This window comes from Manis javanica, chromosome 8, assembly GCF_040802235.1.
Source record: "Manis javanica isolate MJ-LG chromosome 8, MJ_LKY, whole genome shotgun sequence".
NCBI lineage: Eukaryota > Metazoa > Chordata > Mammalia > Pholidota > Manidae > Manis > Manis javanica.
In genome coordinates, this window is record NC_133163.1 from 31,384,872 (window position 1) to 31,412,560 (window position 27,689).

The 27,689-nt window shown below is 42.9% G+C and overlaps 1 protein-coding gene across 10 annotated transcripts in view; it reads right to left on the reverse strand.

Annotated features, from left to right (window-relative positions):
• SUSD6 (sushi domain containing 6) overlaps positions 1 to 27,689 on the reverse strand; it is a 117,650-nt gene that overhangs the window by 26,549 nt on the left and 63,412 nt on the right. For 5 of the 10 annotated variants that reach the window (XM_017654815.3, XM_017654818.3, XM_017654817.3 and 2 more), the window contains exon 2: positions 26,964 to 27,102. In XM_017654815.3, coding sequence (XP_017510304.2) covers positions 26,964 to 27,084 — 121 coding nt within the window. In that variant the 5' untranslated portion in view covers positions 27,085 to 27,102. Of the gene's footprint in view, positions 1 to 26,963; positions 27,170 to 27,463; positions 27,611 to 27,689 lie in introns of all 10 variants that reach the window. The other 5 variants (XM_037000741.2, XM_017654812.3, XM_037000699.2 and 2 more) reach the window with 3 other exon arrangements.

Consider the following 27,689-nt stretch of genomic DNA (forward strand, 5'->3'; position numbering starts at 1 on the left):
TCTTATAACTACCATCAGCAATGTCAATTTTTCCATTTTCAACTTATCCTTAAAAAATAAAGGTCCAAAAGTTCCCATTACTGCTCCAGCACACATGGCCATGCAGAAGGTGACACTGCTGAGTGAGACGGTCAACGCTCATGACTGTTCAAGAGCTTCTTTCTCAGCTGCTGCACAAAAGTCCAAATTCACTACACAAAGGTAACTGGGGTGTCCCTTTACAAGGTACCAGAGTACAGGCTGTCCTTGAGACAAAGCTTAAAAGCTGACTGCTCAGCACTGATTCAAAAAAACCACCTTATCAAATTTGGATTCCTTGCCCCCTCATTCCCTTAACGCAAAATCATTTTGGTGAACCAAGAGAAAATACATTCTTAAGTAATCCCAGACTTAAATGAGGAATCTGTCCAAGACCAGAGACACACACACACAATGGCTTCCAGGGCTCAAAGGTTTCCACTGCACAGAGGAGAGTCAAGCTAGTCAGCACCTGCCGCAGGCCTGTTACTCAGGATGACAGATCATCCTGGGTTTCCCAGCCTCTCTGCCTTGTTGATGGAAAACGCTTGTCATGTGGGCAATCAGGGATCCCTCAGAGTCTTTGCGGATGGCTCTAGCCAGACCTTGCAGTGGAATAATGTTAGCAGAATAGTTTCTTCCCCAACTGGAAGCAACTTGGCCTATGGTAAACAGAATCAGTGTGCCTCATGTATGCCAAGCAAATGGGTAATGTCCTCTGGGGTTGGCCCCTTTGTATCTGCAGCCTTTCTGCAAAACCAAATGAAACCATATACCTAAAAGAGCATTGAAGTTGCACAGCAATTGATTCTGAACTCTGGGCTTGCTACGTTCTCTCCCAAGCTGTCCCCCTTCAATCTTCCCAGCTAGCCTAACCTCTCAGAGGGACGAAAAAGAACAAACACAAAGACCTATGGGCCTTCTGCAAATGTGGGCTGTGCCATCAAAGTCAAGCCCTGTTTTAGGGAATACCCTGTTACTCTGTAACAGAGACTAGTTTAGCAGTTTATCTACCAGCAATTCAGCTTTCTTGCAGCTTTCTTGAAAAGGGTAAGAAAGCACTGGTGTTTTAGGCAAAAACATGAAGTGAACACCTAAGAGTCAAGGCTCCACACTGTTTCTCCTAGTACCTCTCCTGTGCAAGGGCCCCAAGTCCTCAGCAGAGAGAGCCAAAGCTGACAGCAGTCTCTTCCTGGCCTGCACCCCAGCCTGGCAACAGGCTGGGATGATCCCCAAAGAGTAACTGCTCACTTCACAGAGCAGAAGACACATTGCACTGGTCATGCCATGGTTCTGTGCCAGGGAGCTTGGGGTGGGTCAGGTGGGAGTGGCAGGCCTGGCCAGGGCACAGCAGCTGGTATTGAAAATGTCATTCATTTTCTGACTTTAAAGAACTAGACAAGTACCTCCCTTAGCAATCATTTACCTTTCCCACCTTCCACTGGGAATTAATAGATCTGGGGTAAGCATAACATGTTTATGCTTGTTTGCCCCAACTGATACAACCTTGACAAACAGTTATTTTCCAAATTTCCATTTTTCACTAAGAGCAACTACCAGATACATATTCTATTAGGAAAAGTGCTTTTTGACTGGTCTTCCTTGATTTTACTTATAATCCAAAGTTACCCAAATTATTTATTTAAAATTGTTATGGGGGTGCAGGGAACAGGGATAATAGTATTTGACTTTGGCAACACTCTTACTGCTGACTGGGCATGAAGTAACTGTTTTCACCTGGACCTAAGCAATAATCCCTGGCCAATCACATCCTTAAATGACCAGTTGAAGACCTGAAAACTCTTGCACATTATGCCTGGCCCCATTCAGCCCACCAGGGGACATCGCCTCCACACTGAACAGGGCCTCAAATGGTCAGAACTTACTTGGGGTGGCACCCAATAGCAGGTCCTACTCAGCCAGCAACAACCGTATGGTCTGAATTGTGATACCCTCGCAGGAGGGGCTGCAGAGGCACAGGCATTATAGGACCATGCTCATGTAAGACAGAAGAAGCCTGCTCCTAGGCCATTTCTCTCTCCAGGTACCTAACAGCATGGTTTCCTTCAAAGAACATGGATGTAGTTGGGGCTTCCTCCTACTGCCCACCCAGAAACATACTCCAATTCACCCAGGCAGACAAATCTTACCCCCAAACACATTTTTCCTAGTGATGTTCTTTTCTCTGAATCTTTGAAAGGCTGCCAATTTCTTTCCACAAGTCTAAATGTTTCAGCTGGATATGCAAGGCTCTCCACAATTTGGCTTGTCCCATTTCTCCAACGTCAAGTTCCACTAGGCTACTCCCATTGGCCTCACTCACTCATGATCACAGCCTCACACCAGCCTTCTGGCTCTTCTCAACTCCCTCTCCTTAATATCCTCCACTTTTCCCTCTATGAACTCAAACCCAACCCACAGTGCAAGGCCCAATCTTGGTGCTCTCTTCTACAGGAATTTCTGTCCTCTGGACTAAAGCACCCATGGCTACACAATCTTTTGTATTACATACCGTTTCGTTCACACTGCTACATATGAGTTGGTCCTTCCTCTCCAGGGTACCACGAGCATCTCAAAAGGGTAGAGAGCCCACCATCACCAGTCTGGGCACATTTAAGGCATTGGACAAACCTACCTGATGGAGGCTGTGTCCAGAAGGGCCAATACCTCTTACAATACAAACTAATCAAATGCTTAAAGGATCTGAGCTCTTGGTTCCCAGCAAGTTTTTCCTCCCCACACCCAACTACTGAACCCAGTCCGGCAAACTGAGACTTCTGCTTGCAGACAGCCAGCACTCCAGTTCACATCAAAGTGTCAAACAAAAGATTTCACAACACACCCATCCTCATCTCCCCGCCCCCACTCTTCACGCTCCAGAGCTCTTCAAGGGCACCCTGTTTAAACAAGAGGTGCAGTATGTTTTTGGGAAATGATGAAGCAACTTCCCATAAGAGGAAAGAAAAAATTCACCAAATACAAAAGGCCTTCTTGGAAAACAAATAGAATAGCTTCCCTGCCAGGGCAGAGAGAAAGGATTGACATCGAGGTTCTTCATCCTTGGCAAAGAAGCCTGCTGTACAGGGAACAGGAGAGACAAGGGCTTCAGGGAAGAAAAGGAGGCAAATCTTCACGGCCAGGTGTAGAACTCAGCAGTTTTCAGAGCTGGAGGCCCAACCAAATGCTTCATTTGATCCTGCCTGAGGTGTCACTGAGAGCTCTTTTTTCTCTCACACACCTTCAAGGATAGTTGGGGGCTAATGCAATCATATTTTACATATACCAGGAACACTTGCTATTTAAAAACAATTGCATGGTGACTCCTTTGGTGGATGATAAAATCCTTTTGCAATAACCACATTCCTTTTTTAAAAAATTTGATGGATAATTTTGTATTTCATGTATTTGGTTTAATTTTAAGGACTGTTTTCTCACATATTCCAGAGTGCCTGGCTTTTTGGGGATAGGGCATGGGGAGACACTAGGGTAGAAGGAGAAACTCATATCATTTTGCTTGATCTGCAACAGAGGCTTATCTACTACTCATATTTTACTTCTAAAACCACTACTAATCAAACATTATAGCAACATTAACAGTATGAAGAAGAACGCTCAAGAAAAACATTCAAGAAGAAAGAAAAGCATCACCCACCAAGGAAATCTCTCAGAGCCATGTCTGTAAGAAAACCTAATGTTTCCATAGCTAGTAATACAGCATTTCTAAAGTGCTGCAACCGCACTTCTTTGGCATAAGCCCCTCCTCCTGAACTCGAGAATTCATATCTATCCTGCCTGTTTGCATGGACTAGCAGGCGTGTGCCACAGATCAAACTTAAGCTTTTGCCCATAGCAATGTGAGCCAAGGAATACCTCTACAGCCCTCTTGCTGTCTTACTTTCCCCAACTATGTAGTGAACATTCTCAATGAAAGGCCATAAACAAGCTGCCAAAGAAAAGTCAACTTTGAGATGCAATGACAATGTGAAGACGGTTCCTGCAATCTTACAGACTCTGACTTGAGTCCCTCCTGCAGGGTGTTCCTCCTTCTCAGATCTCCACCCCAGCCCTCTTATCATCGCAGGCCACTGAGGTCTGCAGTCTTTCCAAGCAGAAAGGGCCCCTTTTCTTCATACCCAAGTGGATTTCACTATTAAGCTCTTTCAGGAAATACAAGTTAACCTACCCAATTTGCACCTTTTAACAGATTCCTAGAGTTCATGAAACTGTACTGTTTAGACAGGAGGCTGGGTGTGGCTATATGGGGAAAAATGCACCATCCATCATTTTTTCCCCATGCAGGGCCTTCCTGCCAATAGTACTGATGCAGCACACATGCCAACTCATGTGCCTCTTTTTAAATATGCCAGTCAGTTTAAATTGAAGTCATTTTTTCAAAATGACCAGTAACTTCATTGGTGGTAGGGAAAGTGAGGGACAAGGTGTTTCCATCTGTCTGCTCAGTGCATTCCTTCCCTGCAGGCAAGATATGCTGAAAGACAATGAGGATGTCTACCTCAGCTCCTTAACCACAAAAAAGAATCCCTTCTCCTGTACCCACTAAAGAATTGGGTTATAAAATGACAGGGGCCATTCCCATAAACAGGATTTATGAGAAGGATCTACTGGGGAAGAGATGGAGAGGTAGCAGCTGCTCCCACCAAAACCACAGGTGAAACAGAGTCTAATAGAAATTAACTCTGAGTTTTCCTTTCAAACTGGAAAGGCTGTCATTGGGGAGAATAAGATGAAAAAGGAATCACCCTTGCAGAATTCATACTTGCTGAGTTTTGTGGCGTCTGAGAATCAAAGAGGCTCTTCCCCTAACAAAGAAATGGGAAGCAACATTTGAGAGGGAGGAAACAGCATAAGCAAGGCCCTGGGGGCACATTCCATGGTGTATTACGGGAATAAAATGCTTGGTGAGGTTCCAGGACAGCACAGGATAGGGAAGTGGCTGGAGAAAAAGCTGAAAGCACAGACAGTGTTGTTTTGTTGAGGAGTGTGGGTCGTCATATGAACTTTATAGTGAGGCCTGAGTTTGTTTTCTTTTAAGGAAAGGAATTGTTTTAAGATCTTGAAAAAGCCTGAGATTTTGAGAGTTACTCTGGCAGCAGCGTAGATGACAGGTTTGAGGGGAGGAGGTGGGGAAGACAATGGAGACAGAGGAACCAAGTCTGGTAAAGGATGATGAGGCCTTAAATGTCAGCAGTGTTTATTTTTTCTTGAAGGGGGCCATCATTTATACTCCTGACTGTACTGAACCTGCTGGCTGCTGGCTTACCCACCTACCTCAGCACAGATACAAACAGGAAGAAGAGTTCGGGTGCTTCTATGCTAACACAAACTCAAGTGTTCAGTGGAAACTGGGTGCTCTGGAGAGGGGATATCCTTCCAGAATCCATTGCTGCTGAGTTCTGGTCCTCTGGACAGCAAGCTGCAATGAACTAGTAAACCCAAGGATACAAAATGAGAGTACACAATCTCAAGGATGTGTACACACATACACACACACACACACACACACACACACACACGGAGAAGGTGTAAAATTAAACTATTCTTAGTGGCCAAAGGACCTGGTCAATGGTCATCCACAAAAATACATTCTACAAAAGAATATGAGAGCCCATCTTTATGAGACTTGTTAAGAATTTCTTCAACAAGTCAAAGAAAACATTCCAGAAAGGAAAAAATATCAATAAAGTTGACAGTGTAAAGCAGCAATGGTTCTGAAACTCTTTGTTCACAGGTCCCTTTCTGGTATTAAAAATTACTGAGGACCCCCAAAGAGTTGCCTGTGTGACACAATTAAAGTAAAACTTAAAAATTTTTATTTATTTGTAAATTCACTTAAAATCTAACAGTAAACATTAAGAGTGTGTCAACACATTGTGAAGCCTGTGAAAACTAATACACACCTGTCAAAGAATGAGTGCAAAAAAGGCAAATAGTATCTTAGTATTAATATAAAAATAGTTTCAATGTTGTCAAACTCCTGAAAGGATCTCAAGGTCCCCGGAGAACCACCCAGAACGTTAAAATAGTCTACAAATTGGGGGATGGTAATAAAGGAAATACAAGATTAAAGCCACATGGGGATACCATTTTATGGTTTATTTGCAAAACCAGCTGAAGAACTAAGAATTTTCTTATACATTGCTAGTGATGTAAACTGATACAACTACTTTGGAGAGCTAGCGGGCAATATGTACAAAGTTAAATTGTGTACTTTTAATATCTAGCAATTCCACCGCTTGGTGTATTTGACAGAGAAATCTTGTATACATGCTTAGCACACATGTACAAGAATGTTACTTGCCGTATTGTTCCTAACAGTGAAGAACTGAAATTACCTATATACCAATCAAGGAGAGAATGGTTACAAATATTTTGGCATACTGTATTAACACAATAGAACGCTATAGTGTAAGTAAAACAAGCCTATCAAAATGACTAGCTCTCAAAAACAATACTGAGTGAGAAAAAGGAAGGCTATGTGTATCAACTATATTCTAATTAAAAATAATTTAATTTTAAAAAGGAAGTTATGGAAGACTGCACACATTTTAAAACATAAAATACACTATATTGCTTAGGAATCCATGTATAAGCATGTAAGACTTGTACATATAATGTACAAAATACATGTAAATACATGTGTTAAGTTTGTAAAAATACACACAAATGTGGTTAGAAGGATATATATCAACTTAGGATACTGGTTACCTTTGGAGGAAAAGATCTGAAGCTAATAGGTCAAAATATTAAATCTGGGTAACAAGGACCCAGATATGATATTACTCTCTGTATTTTTTAATGTTTGAGAATTTTCAATAAAAATTTGAAAATGGGGTAGTAGTACTTTAAGGTGGCTATTTCCTGGAACATACTGCACATTTAAGTGTTAATTCTTTTCATGCTAGGTATTTTACACCACGAAACCAAGGCTTGTCATTTCTTAACAGGGTTTTTGATAACCTGGTAATTATCCTCATCTTCACAATCATTCTAGGACCCGTGAGGTCCCAAAATACAGACAAAAATTACAGGAATCACTAAGACTGCCAAATCCTATGGGACACAAGGGATTACCTTTTCTAGGGCTCTCAGTATATATCACCCTGAATCCTAGACCTGTTTCCACCTACTCACTGACTGATCCCCAACCCCACCCCCTACCAAAACACACTCAACTGAAAGCTAAGCTACCTAACAGCAACTATAAAAACACACTTAACAACAGTCAGAGGACCATGCAGTAACTCTGGGCATGGACTTTGTGTTACAGGTACTTAGCCTCAATGGCCTCATAACCTGCCTCCAAATCAAAGTAGCAGCCAGACTGATCCAGTTGCAGTCAATTAATGGCATTTAATACCCACTCCTATTCTTCCTCAGTTTACCCTACACACTTAGTCCTCAGGAGAGGACCTCCATGATGGGAAAACCCAGGTCCCTGATCCCTAATGTTCCTGCAACATGGAGGGCACCCGCATTCCTTAGGGTACAGTGTTTCTCAAAGTGTGGGCCACTCTCACCACCCACAACAGACCCATGGGGCCAGCTGGTTAAACAGATTCCGCCCCAGAAAGGGAACAAATGAAACCCTATACCCATGGTTTCTTTTCTTCAGGCAAAAGAACTGAAAGGCTGGGAGACTTTGATATTATTAAAAATTTTTTAAAGAATGCAGATTGCTAGGCTGCACCCCAGTCCAACTGAATGATTCTTCGTGGGCATAGAGTGTACAAATCTGACTTTGAAAGCTCAGTAAAGTTGGAAAAGCATCACCCCAAAGGATGTTGGTTTTCTAAGCCTGATGAAGGTACCAAATCTCATTACCTTCTCTGTATCCCTGAGGCTGAAGCAGCCAAATACCAACCAAACTCTCCTTTCCAACTCTCTCTCAATTTGAATTATGCCTCCTCATCAGGCCCAGTGTAAGTCTCTGTTCTTCTGGAAGCCTTCCTGGATGATGTCAGCGTCAATTCTCCTCTTTCTAATAGCACTCAGTACCTGAACCACTCAAGGGGAACAAAGATATACTCTGTCTTGCTTTCCCCCAATTAGACTGTGAGGCCCTCAGTTCCTGGCAGAGGCCCACTGTGTATATAATAGCTTTTTAACACTGAAATGGTTGAAATAATGCTGAAGACAATGGCATAGGGAAGTCAGTGTTACACATACACACACACACAAAAAAAATGTAGTACAAAAAAGTACAGTATTTGATTTGCAATGGGAGGACTTGGGTTCAAATCCCAGCTTTATCATTTACTGGCTGTGCTAAGTTTATTATGAGGACACCAATATATTTTGTGATATTCAAGAAAATGGTTTACATCTTGTCAACTGCCAAAAGTGATAGGCTGGTACAATCTATTGCTATCCATTATTTCTCTGACCTCGAGAGGTGTTTCATATTATTTATTCTTCTTTAGAGCCAAGAAAGTGAGAGCACAGAACAGGCACTGAAACCATAAAAACACAGGGAAAGAAGGCCTCAGAAACAATAGTAACTGAGGTCTGTGGGTAGCCCACACTGCTGGAACCTCTCCTGTTTAGGTATCTGTGCTTTCACCAGGGCAGAGAGAAGGTGCCAAGCAAACCACTCAGAACTGGAACCAAACCCCAGGAGATCTACAAACACTGAGTGATACACTGCCTGGGACAAGACAGCATTCTCATGGGGACCCCCTTCCCACCTGCACACCAAGAACAAAACAGTTTCATAGGAGCAAGGTAAGCAAGATGGAGGTCCTCAGGTGGGTGTGAACTTAAGCAGAGCAACAGTCTCAGCTTCTGGAAGTACTATCAAAGCCAGTCATTAAAATCATCTTCAAACTGCTCTTTCAGTGGGTGAAAAAGCACAGTGCAATATCCAGCTGCCTCGGATTAAAGCAGGGTAGTGAGGGGGAAATGAGAAAGCAGGTTAAGAATTTCCAATTACTGCTAACAAGAGGGAGGAAATTAATGGAATCATCAAAAGGTCTTGTTTTCTCTTAAAGTGAATTAAATCAACCTCAATCTTTCCCTGTTTCAATGAAGACCTTGGGCTGCCTCAAAGCCACCCAGGCAGGATCAGAGGGGCTGACAATTAGCCAAGGCTAGGAAATCTTCCATTTGCCCCTTCATACAGAGCTTGGAGAGGCAGGGAAGACAATGCTTCTGAGGCAGGATGAGCTGTTTCTCTCTAAGCCAGGAGGTCCTTTTAGCCTGCCAGTACAAACAGCAGGAAATAAAGACTGCAGACAGGGTCAAATCCAATCTGATGAACAGTAAACTCCCCTCGGAGAGTACAAATATTCTGTAACTCACAACTAGCCTAGACAAAGTGGGCAAAGGAGAGAAGGGAAAAGGAAAAGGACTGGGGAGCTCTGGATATGCCCCTCACACAGATGGTTTAAAAAGGGCTTTCTATGATCCCCTCAGGCACACCCCAATCCCTAACACACTTGATGTACAAACATCAATCGTCAGCTCAGCCAGAGTGGAGAGGAGTTAAAATGAGCACAGAGCGAGGAAAAGGAGAAGGAGGGCACAGGAGGACAATTATATGAAGTTAAGAAGAAGGAAGGGAGAGACTGAAGGAAATGAGAAGAGGTACATGGACACAACCCTCTACTGCATCCACCCAGCAGATCCTGACACAGGCCTACCATGAGCACTGTGCCAGGCAATGGAGAATGTGGAATGATAAACAATACTGAGCACCCTGGAAATGAGAACTTATCAGACAGCCTGTGAAGCCTTGCAGTCGAATGCGATGGTATAAAGAGATCAGGCTCCAAAAAGGATGCTTAGTCATCCTTCTCTGAACACAGGTTTCACGGAAGCAGCATAATTGCAGAGGCCAGAAAAATCTTTATAAAGAAAAGTTACTGCCATTTCCAAACCGTTCTCTAGTTTCACTTTTGGCAAACCAGTCTCTGGATGGGGTTCTGATCAGTACTGCTTATGAACAGAAGTTCTAACACATATAAAAAAATTAAAAGCAAATAACTAGCAAGCAGAAGGTTTTGGCCCTTGGGAGGAATGGTGGCCTTAAAGTACCCTGGATATCAGAGCTCAGAGGGCCCTGGAGAACTGATCCAACCCTCACTTCACCCTTGAGCAAAGTAAAGGGACTTCAGTTACTGCTCATTAGAGATAGTGCTGAGGCTGATGCCTGGAACCTCCAGCTCAGGTCTTGCTCTTTATATCACAGACCCCACCCAGACTATAGAGAGGCTTCCTCAAATAAAATGCAGCCTTTCTGAGCTCACTGCTGCCCACGAGGGCAGAATAAGAAGTGAAGGGAAGAGATGCCCATGGTGACCCAGCCAGGGTCACACCAGGTCCGGCTCCTCTCTCTCTCTAGGATAGTCAGGAAGGACCAGAGCCAGCCTAGAGAAGGTAAGAGACAGATTTGTCAGCATCCTCCCTTAATCATTTAACATTTTCTCAGTTTTCAAATTAGGTTGGTACACCTACAGCACCGTATTTCTGAACCACTTCTCTCCCCCAGTGGATTCAAAACCTCTCCATCCTCCATCCCCACTGTACCAAAATCTCCAAAAAGTCAGATGCACTTGTTCACCCCAACAGTAAACTGGTGGCTCTCAAAGTGTTGTCCCCAAATCACCAGCAGGAACATGTAAGAACTTTACTAAGGCCACATTCTAGACCTGCTGAATCAGAAACTCTGGAGGTGGGGCCACCAAACTGGGCCCCAGGGGATTCTAATCATGCTCAAATTTGAGACCCAATGGTGCATATAACCTATATGGTTCAGCCTGTTGGTTCTCTCACAAGTACTTGACTCCTAACTGGCACACCTGAATGACCTCTAGAATTTTAAGTTTAGGAGCCCACATTACTGCCACTGGAGAAAGGAGGAGCTTACCAACTCAGCATATGCTTCTCCTGACAGGGTTCAGGACCTTGTGCATGACCAAGTACACAGAGACAGGAAAGCATGAGCTGAGGAAAAAGGTCTTGATGAACCTGAAGTGCCTTATCTACTGATGTGAAAAAACAACCTCTCTGCACCAGCTCTACACTGGTGAAACCAGACTTCAGAAGTGACAAAGGTGGGCCAGGAGGCCTATGCGTCCCCTGACTAGAGGGCTGACCTGAAGTTGATCTGCCCAGATGCCATCCTGCCAAATGTAAGCTACAGTACCTGTTCTGTGATGAAACCGGCCTAAGCCAGACACTCATGGAAGTTCTTGAACTCACTTCCATGGGTTTCACCAAGGGACCTGAAAAATACAAGCACATGTGGGCCCCCCTGACACTTCCTGGAACACGTCAGAGTGGCAAATGGATTTGCACTGGTATGTGCCAGAAGTTGGCACTGTGGTGCAGAATCTGGGACCTTAGATAACACCAGCCACAGACTAAATGGAACAGTATTAAGAGCCCTGCCAGCTCCCTCTCGGCTTCTCTGTAACCCAGACCTACCCTGATTAGCCTTCTGTTTCTCAAGCTTCTATCAGGCCTCATTGCCAACAGGGACTCTGTGGCTTCACAGAGGAAAATGGATGTCAGATTCACAGGTCTCTCAAAATCCTGACTACAACAATCTTGTCTGACATAGTTGTAGTTGTCTGTGAAAAAAAATTTTTTTAATGATCCCTCCCTTTCCCTTTCACCTTTATTTGCAGGAACGAGGAATCCAAGGCATATCTGGAGATCCAAGCTGCGGACTTAGACTCCACTGATTTGGTTTCAAACTTAAGATTTGAGGTTCTGTTGGAAACTCTAGTTTGATCTTACATACAAAGGGGGCTATTAAATGTCAGCCTCCCACCCAGGGATAGAGGAAAGATTAACCAGTTGGAATGAATAAGTGCTTTGAGCAATCCAGAAAAGAGATGCTGACTTTAAAAACAACATTACAATAATCTCTTCCATTAGAAGAGACTTGTATTGTTTACCCAGCACTTTGCATATATTATCTCACCTAATCCTATTAGTCACAATCTTAACTATTCCTGCAAGGCCAGAGTCTACTATTACTTGTAACAGAATTTCTGAATGCCAGGAAGAGGGACCTCAGAGCCTCTAAACTGCCTAACAACGAACTGAGAACCACAGCATGGAGAATGGGTTCCTTTGCTAAAAGCCACTCTGAATAAACCTGAGACACATCTCTGCTCGAAGTCACAACAGTTCTTTGCACCCCTGAACACATCAAATCACAAACAGTCCTCAATCCAACATCTCCAATTACCCCAGCCCGAGCCAAGATGATGAGTGCTGGAATACATTCACACCCTCAGATGACAGCTGCTCCTCCACTCTTCTCTCTCCACAACTAATGAGGGACCTCCCACACCCCCCAGCCTCTTGGTGGAATTCCTGACGTGCTAGGAAACCACATAGGACCCTGTGCGGTGCCATCAGACTGGCTGAAATAAGGAGTCTTTGTCAGATGCACCCCCCACCCACAGGCAGGCAGAGCAGAGGATGAGGAGCCTGCCCTAAGTGACCTCCCATCCCGGCTCGAAGGGCAGCCTCATTAGCCAGTCACTTCATTACCATGGGCAAAGAAAAGCCCAACTTCTGCCATTTTTCTCCACACCTTGTACCAAAATCAACACCCTCCTCCAGCCCTCTGTATTGCCCCGTTTAGACTCATTCAATCCTTAATGCATTAACTGGTGGTTTTTTCTTTAACCCTTTGACCTTGGGACACTCCAACACCAAGTATGTTCCCCCTCCTCTTCCCTCTGCCCTCCTCAACTCAAACAGCTCAGCTACAAAGGCACTGGCCTCCACCAGCAGCACCTCATCCGTCTGCTGCTTCCCCAAACTGCTTCTGGTGACCCAGTCTCTGAACTGTCAGGCTAAGGCTAGACTTCATTTATTTTTCTTTTTCCAAATATACTCCACCAAAGTTGGGGAGCCCACTCCTTCATCCACCAGGGTAAGAGGTGAACCAGTTTGGAGGCTAAAGTGCATTGGACTTCTAAAGTTTCAACAGAAGTGACACAAGTTCCAAAGAAAGGAAGAGCCAGGATGAACCAGCAGACACTATTCTTTCTCTCTCTCTCCCCACTGTCCTCCCTCCAAACTGCCCACAGCATGCTGGCTGTGCCTGCCCCCAGTGAGGTGCCACACAGAACAATGATGATATTAACACCATAACTCTGTATAGTAAAAGTAACCTATCAATCCAATTTCACACAGATAAAAATTGAGGGACATTGACTTTGAGAAACTTGGTCAAAATTATACATGTCAGTGACAGAAGTAGAATTCAAAGCAGCCTATTCGGTCCAAGAGACTGCATTCTTAACCTTAGTGTGCCATCTTGTCCCCTATACTTACTTGCTCTTACTTGCACTCGGGTCTTGGTGTGGACTTCTCACCCTCAAAGAGGCCTTCATAGCTACCCCAATCTGAGTCAGGAGCTCCTCCTTTGTGTACTCCAGTGTAGTGCAATGACTTTCCTGATTATAGTACATGTCATATGGAACTGTTGTGTTTTCAGCAGCTGGCACAGTCTTGGCACTTAACAGGGGCTCAACAAGTAATAGTGAAAGAACTCTGAGCACTAAACCACCAGCTCTGCATTCCTCCTGGTGTAGAGCGCTGCTCCTGGCTGCAGCTGCCCTCCACTCACAGGCTGACCATGAGCACCAAACGACATGTGATCACTTCCTACCATCCAGTACTTGGCCCCACAAAGCCCTCCAAGGCATGACATCTCTTGCTGTCCTCCCTGCCCACCTGATGTCAACACATACTTGCTAAATGAGTTAATGCCACTTATAAAAATACCAAACCCAATCCATCCCATGGCAACCCTGGCAACCCTCAGCCATTAGGGTCTGGAACATAGGGTTTGTGTATCACAATCTGTAGAACAAAGGGTTCAGGTTCCCCAAAGCTGCAATTCCCAAAAGTCTTAATGAACTGTTCAATTTCTTCAAATCAAAGATAGTCACGATTTCAGGGCTTAGAATCCTATTCATAGGACAACCTCTCTGACATCCTCCTAAGAGAAAGGACTGAGACTAGGTAACCTGCTGATTCTATTCAAGAAATGCACATAAAGCTTACTCTCCTTCCTTCAGACCCTATTAATTATGCAAGAGAATGGGTTTTGTCTCCCAGAGGAGATGACTCTGAATTCAATCTGGAAGGATGAAGAAAGGCATTGGGAGGGTGGGAAGGAGGCAGGGTTCCAGCCTCAGGAACCTATAGCCACTGGAAGAACTGGGCGAGAATAGACTTGAAGGTGCTACAGTCAAAGAAAAGGGGAATAGGGAGCCCTTTACCCTTGACTTAAGGGATAGAGGTAGAGGTAGCTGTGGGTGGGAACGGGAAGCCAGACCCATCCAAGTTGCCCTTCCCTAGCGCCTCTCGAGTGTTAGGATAAGCTGTAAAGCCAACACTGTTTACACATATACTCCTCCATGTAACCCCCACTCCCCACAAGTAATGAAAGTCTACTTTTCTCCTGCCTCATCACCCAAAGGTACCATACTGGGTTCAAAGATCCCCACCTAGACTGAAAGCACACTGTACAGTGAATTATTCCAGGAAGCCTGCCCAGTCCCACTCCTTTCCCCTCAGAAAAGCCCCACAACCTGTACCTCCTGAGGCATGAAGACCCTTTCACATGCTTCTCAACTCCTCGGAAATCTAGGGACAGAATCTTATAGGGCACCAGAAATCAGTGGGGAGGCCCCACAGGCTGCTTCTGCTCACAGGGCTGTGGACTTGTCCTGTTTATCCTCACATACAGGACAGGACAGGGTTTTACACAATCCTTCCAGGAGTGACTCCCTGACTTCCCCATTGAGTACCTCCCCCAGGATATGCTTGTTGGGTCCATCTATGATGATCACTGACCTGGTTAAAGCAAAGGAGCAACAGATAAAGGACTTTGTCCCAGCTTTCAAGGAGCTTATGTGAAAAACACTTACAAAGCCAAGAACAGAGAACAAAACTAAAACCGAGAGGCACATGTATAGGAGAAGACTTCAGAGAGACTGAAAGTCTGCTGTGTGAAGGGGATAAAGCTAGGAGCTACACAACCTACGGAAGTCACCAGCTAACTTCACAGGACATTAATTGGCTATTATGAGCAACCATGCATGGTTATCAGGAGACTCAGTGGGGATGTAGTAGTTCAAGACACCACTGGGTCCTTTGCAGACTGGCCTCCAAAGTAATGAGATTGACTGGGCAGCAGAGACAGCTAGGGCTTCTCTCTCCCTGCACTTCACTATGCCAAGACTAGTGCTTAGTAAACACTGACAGGTGGCTCCTCATACCCACTAAGTCCTCATCTGGTGTGTGCCAATCCCAACGACATTCTTTTGTGCCTCCCACCATTGTCAGAGTCAACAAGGCTGAACTGTCAGAACTCAAGCCCGTGACAATAAACACACAGGCCCCACCCTCTCCCAAGGAGACATGTGTCTACTACACGTGAAGAACTGATTGTCAGGCCCTTTGTGTTTCATAAAGTGTCACTTGTTACTCAGAATAATAAAGGCTACAAGAGAACTATTTTATAACCCTAACTTCCTGAAACGCATTTTCCCTCCTGAGTTCAAATGCCTAAAATACCTTTGTGAATTTAAAGAAAAAAAAGTTTTGCAAAGAAGAACTCTTTAGAGGATCTGTTTATCTTCCTTGCACTATTTCTTAGAATTCTGAATGATTAAACAAGTGTACTTTAAAACATTTGGCTACTGGCAAAACTAACAAGTCAAGGGTGTTAAACAAGGGAAAAATCTCCATTGCTGGGTAAACAAGTCAATTTGGGTAGAAAAAGGCTCTTACAAGAAGGAACATTGTCAAATATAGCTAAGAAAAGTAGGAGGACGATAAAGGACTACCAAATGGAGAGAAGATAAGAGAGTTCTTATTTTTTAGTTCTAACGTTGTATTCTCCCAGATGTGCGTAGGCATCTTTTAAAATGTAGTCCTCCAATCACATCATGATGCTAATGAAATATGTCTTTAAAAGAACAGACTCTTGGCATTCTCAATTTTGGTATGTTAGAGTTTCAAAAATGACTGCAAAATTTGCTAATAGCAGCTCTGAGGATGCCCAGCTCTGAAATGCCAGCAGGACAGCCTCACGAAAGGGAAGGGCTTACTGCAAGGTTACCCAGCTGATGCCCGGTGCCAACGCCGCAGAGGGGCACTATGCTTGCTCCTACTGGCCTTCTTATGTGGGTGTCAAATGTGTACCTGAGAATTAGGGGCTTAAGGACTATGAATAACTCATGCAGTATATATCTAACCCTACTCTGTAGGTATTCAGCTGAATCAGAGAGCATTCAAAAGATACAGAAGAAACAAGGAGCCCCTTCCAACCCTAAGTGTGTCTGAGCTCATTAGCTGTGGCGTCAGATGTGTAGGCTTTATCAGCTGCTGCTACAATCTGATCTTCCAACCTGGGAATTACCTCTTTGTATGCTAGGCCATGTCCTAAGTGCTTTATACATATTATCTTTTTTTTTTTTTTTTAGTTAATTATTTTTTATTGAAGGGTAGTTGACACACAGTATTACATTAGTTTCAGGTGTACAACACAGTGATTCAACATTTATATACATGATAATTCTAGGTACCAGCTATCACCATACCAAGTTGTTAGAATATTTTGACTATATTCCTTATGCTATACATTACATCCCGGTTACTTATTTATTTTACAATTGGAAGTGTGTACTTTTTTTTTTTTTTGGTGAGGGCATCTCTCCTATTTATTGATCAAATGGTTGTTAACAACAATAAAATTCTGTACAGGGGACTCAATGTTCAATGTATAATCATTAATCCACCCCAGGCCTAATTTTCGTCAGTCTCCAATCTTCTGAAGCATAACGAACAAGTTCTTACATGGAGAACAAATTCTTACATAGTGAATAAGTTACATGGTGAATAGTACAAGGGCAGTCATCACAGAAACTTTCGGTTTTGATCATGCATTATGAACTATAAACAGTCAGTTCAAATATGAATATTCGTTTGATTTTTATACTTGATTTATATGTGGATACCACATTTCTCTATTATTATTATTTTTAATAAAATGCTGAAGTGGTAGGTAGATGCAAGATAAAGGTAGAAAACATAGTTTAGTGTTGTAAGAGAGCAAATGTAGATGATCAGGTGTGTGCCTGTAGACTATGTGTTAATCCAAGCTAGACAAGGGCAATAAGACATCCACGGATGCAGCAGATTTCTCTCGGGGGTGGGGTGGGGTTCTGAGCCTCACCTCTGTTGATCCCCAATTTCTCACCTGATGGCCCCCCTGTGTATACATATTATCTTATTTAATCCTTACAACAATCTTATAAAGTAGGCACTATTATCATCCCCATTCTAGGGAAGCATCAACACCAGGTCAGGAAAACTATCCAAGGTAACACAGGTAGGAGGGAATAAAGGTAGTATTCAAACCCAGGCTACCTGACTCCAGAGCCCCTGCTTTTAATTGGGTTATACTGCCTCTCTAAAAGAGAATGTATGAAGTTAGAGTATAACAACAGCTAGATACTATACTGAACTGTACTAGAGACCTTGGTGGTTCCACAAGAGCTGCAAATGGTATCTGCTATTTGAATGCATTCATGAAATGAATCCTATTCCACCTGACAATACGTGGAAATGGCTATGTGAAGAAATCTTAGGGACGATCCTTTTTATAATAGTTATAGGCCCACCCTTACCTTCCAGTGAGTTCAGATTTCTTTTTTTGCTTGTGGGTCATTGCTTTTATTTATTTATTTATTTGCTTTGTTAAGGTATTATTGATATACACTCTTATGAAGGTTTCACATGAAAAAACAATGTGGTTACTACATTCACCCCTATATCAAGTCTGCCCTCATACCCCATTGCAGTCACTGTCCATCAGTGCATCAAGTTGCCAGAGATCCACTATGTCCCTTCTCTGTGATGCACCGTTCTCCCTGTGACCCACCCACACCATGTGTACTAAACATAACACCCCTCAATTCCCTTCTCCCTCCCTCCCCACCAGCCTTCCTACACACCTCCCCTTTGGTAACCACTAGTCCCTTCTTGGAGTTTGTGAGTCTGCGGCTGTTTTGTTCCATCAGTTTTGCTTTGTTGTTATTATACTCCAAAAATGAGGGAAATCATTTGGTACTTGTCTTTCTCCACCTGGCTTATTTCACTGATCATAATATCCTCCAGCTCCATCCATGTTGTTGCAAATGGTAGGATCTGTTTATTTCTTATGGCTGAATAGTATTCCATTGTGTATATATATGTACCACATCTTCTTTATCCATTCATCTACTGATGGACACTTAGGTTGCTTCCATATGTTGGCTATTATAAATAGTGCTGCAATAAACATAGGGGTGCAAATGTCTTTTTGAATTTGAGAACTTGTATTCTTTGGATAAATTCCTAGGAGCGGAATTCCCGGGTCAAATGGTATTTCTATTTTTAGTTTTCAGAGGAATCTCCATACTGCTTTCCACAATGGTTGAACTAGGTTACATTCCCACCAGCAGTGTAGGAGGGTTCCCCTTTCTCCACATCCTCACAAGCATTTGTTGTTCTTATTCTTTTCAATGCTGGCCATCCTAACTGGTGTGAGGTGATATCTCATTGTGGTTTTATATTTCCCGGATGATTAGTGATGTGGAGCATCTTTTCATGTGTTTGTTAGCCATCTGAATTTCTTCTTTGGACAATTGTCTCTTCATATCCTCCATCCATTTTTTAACAGGATTATTTGCTTTTAGAGTGTTGAAGCAAGTAAGTTCTTTATGTATTTTAGATGTTAACCGCTTGTCGGATATGTCGTTTACCAATATATTCTCCCATACCGTAGGGTGCCTTTTTGTTCTGTTGATGGTGTCCTTTGCCATACAGAAGCTTTTTAGTTTGATGTAGTCCCATGTGTTCATTTTTGCTTGTGTTTTCCTTGCTCGAGGAGATGCGTTCAGGAAGAAGTTGCTCATGTTTATATTCAGATTTTTGCCTATGTTGTCTTCTAAGAGTTTTATGGTTTCATGACTTACATTCAGGTCTTTGATCTATTTCGAGTTTACTTTTGTGCATGGAGTCAAACAATAAGTCAGTTTCTCTTGCATGTAGCCATCCAATTTTGCCAACACCAGTTGCTGAAGAAGCTGTCATTTCCCCATTGCATGTCCATGGCTCCTTTATATAGTATATTAATTGACCATATATGTTTGGGTTTATACTGGGCTCTCTAGTCTGTTTCATTTGTCTATTTTTCTATTCTTGTGCTAGTACCAAATTGTCTTGATTACTGTGGCTTTGTAGTAGAGCTTGAAGTTAGGGAGCGTAATTTCCCCAGCTTTATTCTTCCTTCTCAGGATTGCTTTGGCTCTTCGGGGTCTTTGGTGGTTCCATATGAATTTTAGAAAGATTTTCTCTAGTTCATTGAAGAATGCCATAGGTATTTTCATAGAGATTGCATTGAATCTGTAGATTGCTTTGGGCACTATGGCCATTTTGACAATATTAATTCTTCCTAACCATGAGCATGGGATGTGTTTCCATTTATTGGTGTCTTCTTTAATTTCTCCCGTGAGTGTCTTGTAGTTTTCAGAGTATAGGTCTTTCACTTCTTTGGTTAGGTTTATTCCTAGGTATTTTATTCTTTTTGATGCAATTGTGGATAGAATTGTTTTCCTGATTTCTCTTTCTGCTAGTTCATCTTTAGTGTACAGGAATGCAACAGATTTCTGTGTATTAATTTTGTATCCTGCAACTTTGCTGAATTCAAATATTAGACTGAGTAGTTTTGGAGTGGATTCTTAATGATTTCTTATGTACAATATCACGTCATCTGCAAACAGTGAAAGTTTAACTTCTTCTTTATCAATCTGGATGCCTTTTATTTCTTTGTGCTGTCTGATTGCCAGGGTGAGGACCTCCAGAACTATGTTGAATAAAAGTAGGGAGAGTGGGCATCCTTGTCTTGTTCCCAATCTTAAAGTAAAGGCTTTCAGCTTCTCACTGTTAAGTATGATGTTGGCTGTGGGTTTGTCACATATGGCCTTTATTATGTTGAGGTACTTGCCCTCTGTACCCATTTTGTTGAGTTTTTATCATGAATGGATGTTGAATTTTGTCGAATGCTTTTTCAGCATCTATGGAAATGATGATGTGGTTTTTGTCCTTTTTGTTGATGTGGTAGATGATGTTGATGGAATTTCTAACATTGTACCATACTTGCATCCCTGAAATAAATCCTACTTGATCATGGTGGATGATTCTCTTGATGTATTTTTGAATTCGGTTTAATATTTTGTTGAGTATTTTTGCATCTATGTTCATCAGGGATATTAGTCTGTAATTTTCTTTTTTTGTGGTGTCTTTGCCTGGTTTTGGTATTAGAGTGATGTTGGCCTCAAAGAATGAGTTTGGAAGTATTCCCTCTTCTACTTTTTGGAAAACTTTAAGAAGGATGGGTATTAGGTCTTCACTAAATGTTCGATAAAATTCAATGGTGAAGCTATCTGGTCCAGGGGTTTTGTTCTTATGTCATTTTTTGATTACCAATTCAATTTCATTGCTGGTTATTGGTCTGTTCAGATTTTCTGTTTCTTTCTGGGTCAGCCTTGGAAGGTTGTATTTTTCTAGAAAGTTTCCATTTCTTCTAGGTTATCCAGTTTGTTAGCATATTATTTTTCATAGTATTCTCTAATAATTCTTTGTATTTCTGTGGTGTCCATAGTGATTTTTCCTTTCTCATTTCTGATTCTGTTTATGTGTGTAGACTCTCTTTTTTTCTTGATAAGTCTAGCTAGGGGGTTATCTATTTTGTTTATTTATTCAAAGAACCAGCTCTTGCTTTTATTGATTTTAGTTTTATTCTTCTTGATTTTATTTATTTCTGCTCTAATCTTTATTATGTTCCTCCTTCTACTGACTTTGAGCCTCAATGTTCTTTTTTTTCTAGTTTCATTAATTGTGAGTTTAGACTGCTCATATGGGATTGTTCTTCTTTCCTGAGGTAGGCCTGTATTGCGACATACTCTCCTCTTAGCATGGCCTTCGCTGCATCCCACAGATTTTGTGGTGTTGAATTACTGTTGTCATTTGTCTCCGTGTCTTGCTTGATCTGTTTTTATTTGGTCATTGATCCACTGGTTATTCAGGAGCATGTTGTGAAGCCTCCATGTGTTTGTGGAATTTTTCATTTTCTTTGCATAATTTATTTCTAGTTTCATATCTTTGTGATCTGAGAAGCTGGTTGGTATAATTTCAATCTTTTTGAATTTACTGAGGCTCTTTTTGTGGCCTAGTAGATGATCTGTTCTGGAAAATGTTTCACGTGCACTTGAGAAGAATGTGTATTCTGCTGCTTTTGGGTGTAGAGTTTCTGTGGATGTCTGTTAGGTCCATCTATTCTAATGTGTTGTTCAGTGCCTCTGTCTACTTACTTATTTTCCGTCTGGTTGATCTGTCCTTTGGAGTGAGTGGAGTGTTGAAGTCTCCTAGAATGAATGCATTGCATTCTACTTCCCCTTTTAATTCTGCTAGAATTTTTTTTTCACATATGTAGGTGCTCCTGTGTTGGGTACATAGATATTTATCATGGTTATATCTTCTTGTTGGATTGACCCATTTATCATTATGTAATGTCCTTCTTTGTCTCTTGTGACTTTATTTGTTTTGAAGTCTATTTTGTCTGATACAAGTGCTGCAACTCCTACTTTTTTCTCCCTATTAGTTGCATGAAATACCTTTTTCCATCCTCAGTGAGTTCAGATTTCATATGTTAGGTAGGTCAGCTTAAGGTGAGGTAGGTGAACAGGGCTAGGAGAAATCAGTAGCCAGCACCCCTCTCATTCACACCATACCATGGAAAGGTTATCTCTAAATGCTGCTCTCCCTCTGGGCCCCAAAGCTAAACAGGACACAGGCCAAAGTCACTCCTGATTTGACCTCAGTGCTGGCGACTAGCCACACCAGCACAAGCCACTAGAATGGGAGGGCTGCTTACACCTTCTACAGTCTACATTCCTGTGTGATGCAGATGAAAAGATCTTCTGTGGGTAGGAGGTGGTAAAAAGAGTTCATCTGCAAACCTACCTAGAATAAGTAAAGACTGAGTGCTAACTGTAGTTGTTGTTTTTAATTAGCACCCCATGACCCCCTTTTATAGAAAGAGTTGAGTAGGTAAGAAGGATAAACTCTTAAGATGGCAAATTAGGCTTGGGCAGTGGGGCACCTTTGGTTGGCAAGCAACCAAATCTGTGTTTAATGAGAGCTTTACACCAACTGAGATCCAGTTAGGTGTTCAGTTTGGTGGACTTCTGGTTTCTTTTATTTGAAAGTTACAGAGCAAGGATAGTACAATGTGTCTGCAATGTTCTAAACATGGCACAACAATTAGCCTACAGAGGGTAATTTCTCAATGTCTTTTCATGACGCCAGAGTTCAACAAGCCTCATAATGGCCCATCCTGCCTCCTCCCACAATCCTCAAGTCTTTTTATAGTCACAGGTAATTACACCATGGAGAGATTACATCATTTCATCAGCAGGGTTTGCAGCTGACAGGAAGATGCTCTGCGGATGTTTTGGGAACTACGTCCTCATTTAGCAAACAATTTGCTTTGGTCCCTATTGTTCCTTTCCAAGAATAGAACTGCCCTGGCAAACCCTGTGCCTAAAATGGGAACCAGACAACCACAGGCCACTGAGGATGAGACCAGAAACAACCACAGAGGGAAGCAGGGTGACCTAGAGATGACTCCTGTATCCTTCATCCAAAGGAGAAAACACAGATGGTGTCTTTCCTCCTCTGCAATAATAATCCTCTAAAGGCTGATCTGAGTACTCCAATAGGGCAACACGAGATTAGGTCTCAAGAGAAGCCTGACACTCAGCACGGTAGTATGGTTCTCAGCTGAGCACAGGCAACAGAGACAGACAGAATGGGCACAAATCCCCGCTCGCTTCACCACCCACAACTGTCTGTCTGTAAGTGAGTTATCTAACCTCTCTCTGCCTCAGTTTCTCACTTATAAAACTGTTACATGACCACCTGGCTCACAGGTGTTCTGAGAGATTTAAATGGGATGGTAACACAGGGCTTGACATGTAAATGATGCACTGTAGACACAGGTTTCCCACCCGCCCTCTCCTCTCAGCTCAGTGTACATTACCTCTGACTCCAGATCTCTTCAGAGATGGTGAGGTGAGCCAGGGCCACCTGCCAACATCTCTCTGCCATAGCAATGCTAAAGGCCAAAGCGAGTCATCTCCAAGGTTCTCAACATCTTCCATCTTCAGTGAACACTAACTGCCTGGATTTCTCACTCTACCACAGAGAAATGCAGGTGGCTACCTTCCCTGCTATTTAAAAATTGCTCTAAGTGCCTGTTTGATGTTTTTAACATGGCCTAAAGTGTCATGGCAACACTGTAAGGGGAAAAAAAACCAGAAACAAGTAAAATACTGATTTTTTCAGTAAATATGCTCAGGAGAGGGGAAGAATGAAAAATCAAAAGCTTTTTATATGACTCAGCAAGACAGCTGGCTTGAAACCACCAAACTATGCAAACATGAGATTTCTGGGAGGCAAAGGAGTTTTCCTGAAGTAACCAATCCTTCCTCAACTGGCCAAGTTTGAAACATCCTCCCAGTCCCTTACCAGCAACCTGAAAGTAACTTTGCATCTCCGATTTTGTTTTTTAAAGACAGCAAAGAACGTCATCTGCATACAGTCTCCTGCCCAGCATGACTCAACAGTAGGTCACATGCCAACTCTTGTTATTATCTGGGAATTACAGCACAGATTTTACATGCCAAATGCCCTCCAATCATTCTTATTAATCTACACAACACTGACCTAACGTCATTGTCATTCAGGGTGTTCTATAGGGGACACCAAGAGAAGCTATTTGCCTAAAGTCATACAGCAAGTTTCTTAAGATGAGGAGTTGTGGGATTGGGAGACACAGTTGGGACTCTAATTTCATCTCTAGCCCAAGAAGAAAGGCAAGCTGGGTAGTATAAGCATAGATTTTATTTTTAATTCTGGTCTTCCCCCTGCATGGTGTGATGGAGTGTGAGAAATGAGATATACTTCATTGCCACTCCTAAAAAGGAAACTTCCAATAACTTCCCCATCTCTGCTAAAGGAATGGCCATGGGGGAAGCAGGACCCCAATACCTCTCTAACATCTTCCCCTTTATTACTCCACATCCCAAACTGTGGATAGGAGAAACCAGAATGGAAAACTGAAACCCAAACATGGTATAATCCTACCCCAGGACTCTCAAATGCCTCTTCATACAGAACTCTCCTTTTCTAAATCTGAGTGATTATAACCAAGACTAGGGGTGACTGTGGTATTTATGATCAGAGATATGTAGATGAATTACCCCCACAGAATACCCACTTACCTATGTCCAGTGGGATTCTCACAGTCATGAATGTACATGTACACACAAGCATAGTCAGGATCTATCTACAGCCCATTGAGTAACAAGGCTGTGTATTTTACAAGCACCTTGTTTTAAGATGCCTCTGCAATGAGTGTTCTAGGGCAGCTATGGGAGCAGGTAAGGAACACCAGAAGAGGAAGAATGCCTGAACTGCATTGCCTTTCCTCAACTTCAGAGTATCTGAGAGTCTTGATTTCTTGGCAAGCTTGCTTGGCACACTGCTCATGGCAGGCATAGCCATACAGGTGTGCTCTGGGTTTCAAACCAAAAAGTGGGTGTCTGCTTCCCCCAGAAGCTACTCCAGAGAAAGGGGAAAACATTGGCAGCAACTTGGTGCACTGGATCAAGTAATGGTGAAACCCCTTCCCCTGCCTGCACCCTGCTCTCTGCCAGTACGTTTTATGGGGAGTAGGGGTGGCTATAGGGGGAGGATTCTTTGCAGATGGGGTTGGGGTTGGGAAAAAACAACAGAGCCAATTTTCCCATCCTGGTATGATATATACTGTGGTCTACCCACACTACAGACACATTTTTTCACACTGGTGAATAATAATCCCTTTATCCAGCCAGTCTGGAACCATCAGTCCCTAATAATTGATCTCAGACCTTGGATTCAAAGTTGGAAAGGTGTGGGTATTTGGGGAATGGGAGGAGGCAGGGGTGGAACCTATAAAAAGCAGGGTAGGTGTAGGTAGGATGGCTTAATGAAACTAAAGAAGCTAAAGACTTCAGACGCTGGAGGCAGAAGTTCTGCCCTAATACTGCCAGGTAACACACAGGGACAGCTTCTCAGGCAAAGCCTCGGAGAAAGACAGTTGTGGTAATGCACCAGGTCAGGTTCTGGTCGTGGCCCCATCATTAGCTGGCCCTAAGACTCTGGGCAAGCACATGACCTCTGAAGTTCTAGACAGTGATCAGTCCTTCATTGCTTCTTGCTCTGACTTATGTGCACACTCATTCTACTTATGTGCATACTCACTGAGCACTGCCTGTTTTAGGCTGAGGGCTGGTGGCAAACCTTTTCAAAAAGGGACAAATATTTCAAACTCTGAATATTTAGGCTTTGAGGGCCACACAGTCTATATCACAACTACTCACCTGTGCTATTATAGCACAAAAGCAGACAATATATAAATGAATGAACATTGCTGTGTTCTAATAAAACTTTATTTATGGACACTGAAATATGAGCTTCATATGATATTTCATATTATGAAATATTATTTCATATATGTGGGTGGCAGGGAAGGCTAGGATGGGACAAAAAAATGAGTAATTGTTTCAACAATTCAGAAGAAAAAAATAAGGTTAAATGAGAATGCACCATTATATGTCATGTGCTGGGTAAGTGGGTGGTTGGGAATTGACAAAAAGGGAATGAAAGGGATAGCCATGAGCTATGGGGACTCTACAAACCACACTGTCAATGCCCCCCACCCTAGCCCCCTTTCAGACTAGCTGAGATCCTTTCCAGGGAACAATGTCCAAAGAAAACTACCATATATGCATGTCTAATGAAGTCTGCTAAGGGTGCCACTATTGCTGAGCCCAGTCATAACTGAATGAAATCCCCACCAGTACTTTCAGATACATGGGGAGGTCCTATGCCATTACCCAAAGCCTATGGTACACTCAAATGTCTGCTCTAGAGGATCATATAAGGACAACCCAGAAGGGTCTTCCCAGCATTGCTGAAGGTAACAAGGACCATAAAACTAAAAAGGGCTTATGGATGTATTTCTAGCACCCGCTAGGGCTCTTCCAGCTCACCACCTTCAACCAGAAAGTCCTTAGGATCATGAAAGTATAGATGAGGAGGTGGATGAGACCTTAAAGGTTTATGCAAGTCAACCCCTTCATTTGACAGATGGAGAAACTGAGCCACAAAATGGTTAAGTGGCTTGTCCAAGTTCACAAGATTTATAGTGTCCGTGACTAGGTCCTACTTTCATTAAATTACATCTCAACTCTGTACTAATTCTGAGAAAAAGAACAGAAAGACAAGAAACAAACATAAAGAGCTAATAATCATTAAGTGCTTATTGTATTACCTTAATTTTCACAACCACCTTACAAGGTAGGTACACTCCTATCAAATTCTGCAGCTGAGGAAACTGAAGCTTACAGAAGTAAAGAGACTTGCTCAGGGTCACAGAATCAGCAGGTAGTAAGGACTGGGATCTGAACACAGCCATTATGATTCCACAGGTCGTACCCTGACCTGTACATCATGCTCTGAATCCTATACCTACATCCTGCCTGGTGACCGCGCTGGGGGGACAGGAGTGATAATGTCATCACCAGAGGTTCCTACACCCCTCCTCCAGCTGGTTCATTAGGCCCCTTGGTGCCACTCCCCCAGGACAGGCTCCCTACTATACCACAGCACAAAATCCCCCCACCCTCTGCTCTCCCTGCAACTGCCCACTAGTTAAAGAGTCCCTGTCCCAGCCCTTAAGAGAAACAGTGGTATTGAGTCTTTTCCCTTGCACCCACAGAATGCAGGCTAGAACTTACCTGAGGCAAGTCCGTCTCCAAGGAGGGTACCAAGGATCACCAGTGGAAGGAAGACTCCATGTCCCACGGAGGCCACGGCAAACACTGAGGTGCTCTTTGGTGCTATCCTGCCATGGCACATCTTTTATCCGTCCAAGTTCTTTTTAAAAGAAAAAAATTTAAAAGCCAGATGTAAGAATTCTAAAGTCAGCCAGGGGTAGATTCACCTATAAAAAGCAAATAAAAAACAAGGACATAAGTAAAACTTTAACCATAACTAACTTCAGGCACAAGTCAGTTACAAGTAGGAACTTTGGTAAGGAAGCCATAATCACATACAAAGTTGAAAGAATTCTAGCAACTGAATTCCTGCTGCCAGGAGAAGAGAGAAGCATGTAAGTGGCTTTTCAACTCCTCCCTGGGGAAATGTCAACGCCTGCAGCAAGCTGCCATCAGCGTCAGCAGACAACACTGGGGAGCCAGACCCTTACAGGAAGAAAAGGAGACATTATTTGGCTCACCTGGAGATCCGTTGGGTGCAGGAGAGCTTGTAGAAACTGCCCAGCTCTACTGTACCAGCAGAGAGGAAGAGAGAGCAGCTGTTGACACAGAGCTGCTACACTGGAGTTTAGCTTTGCCTTTGCCACTTGGACTCAAAGCAAGTTCAACTAACCAAAAGAAAAAAAAAATAGAGAACACATGTCTTAAAGGGAGAAATGTACCGCCTACGGAAGGAATGCAGCAGCA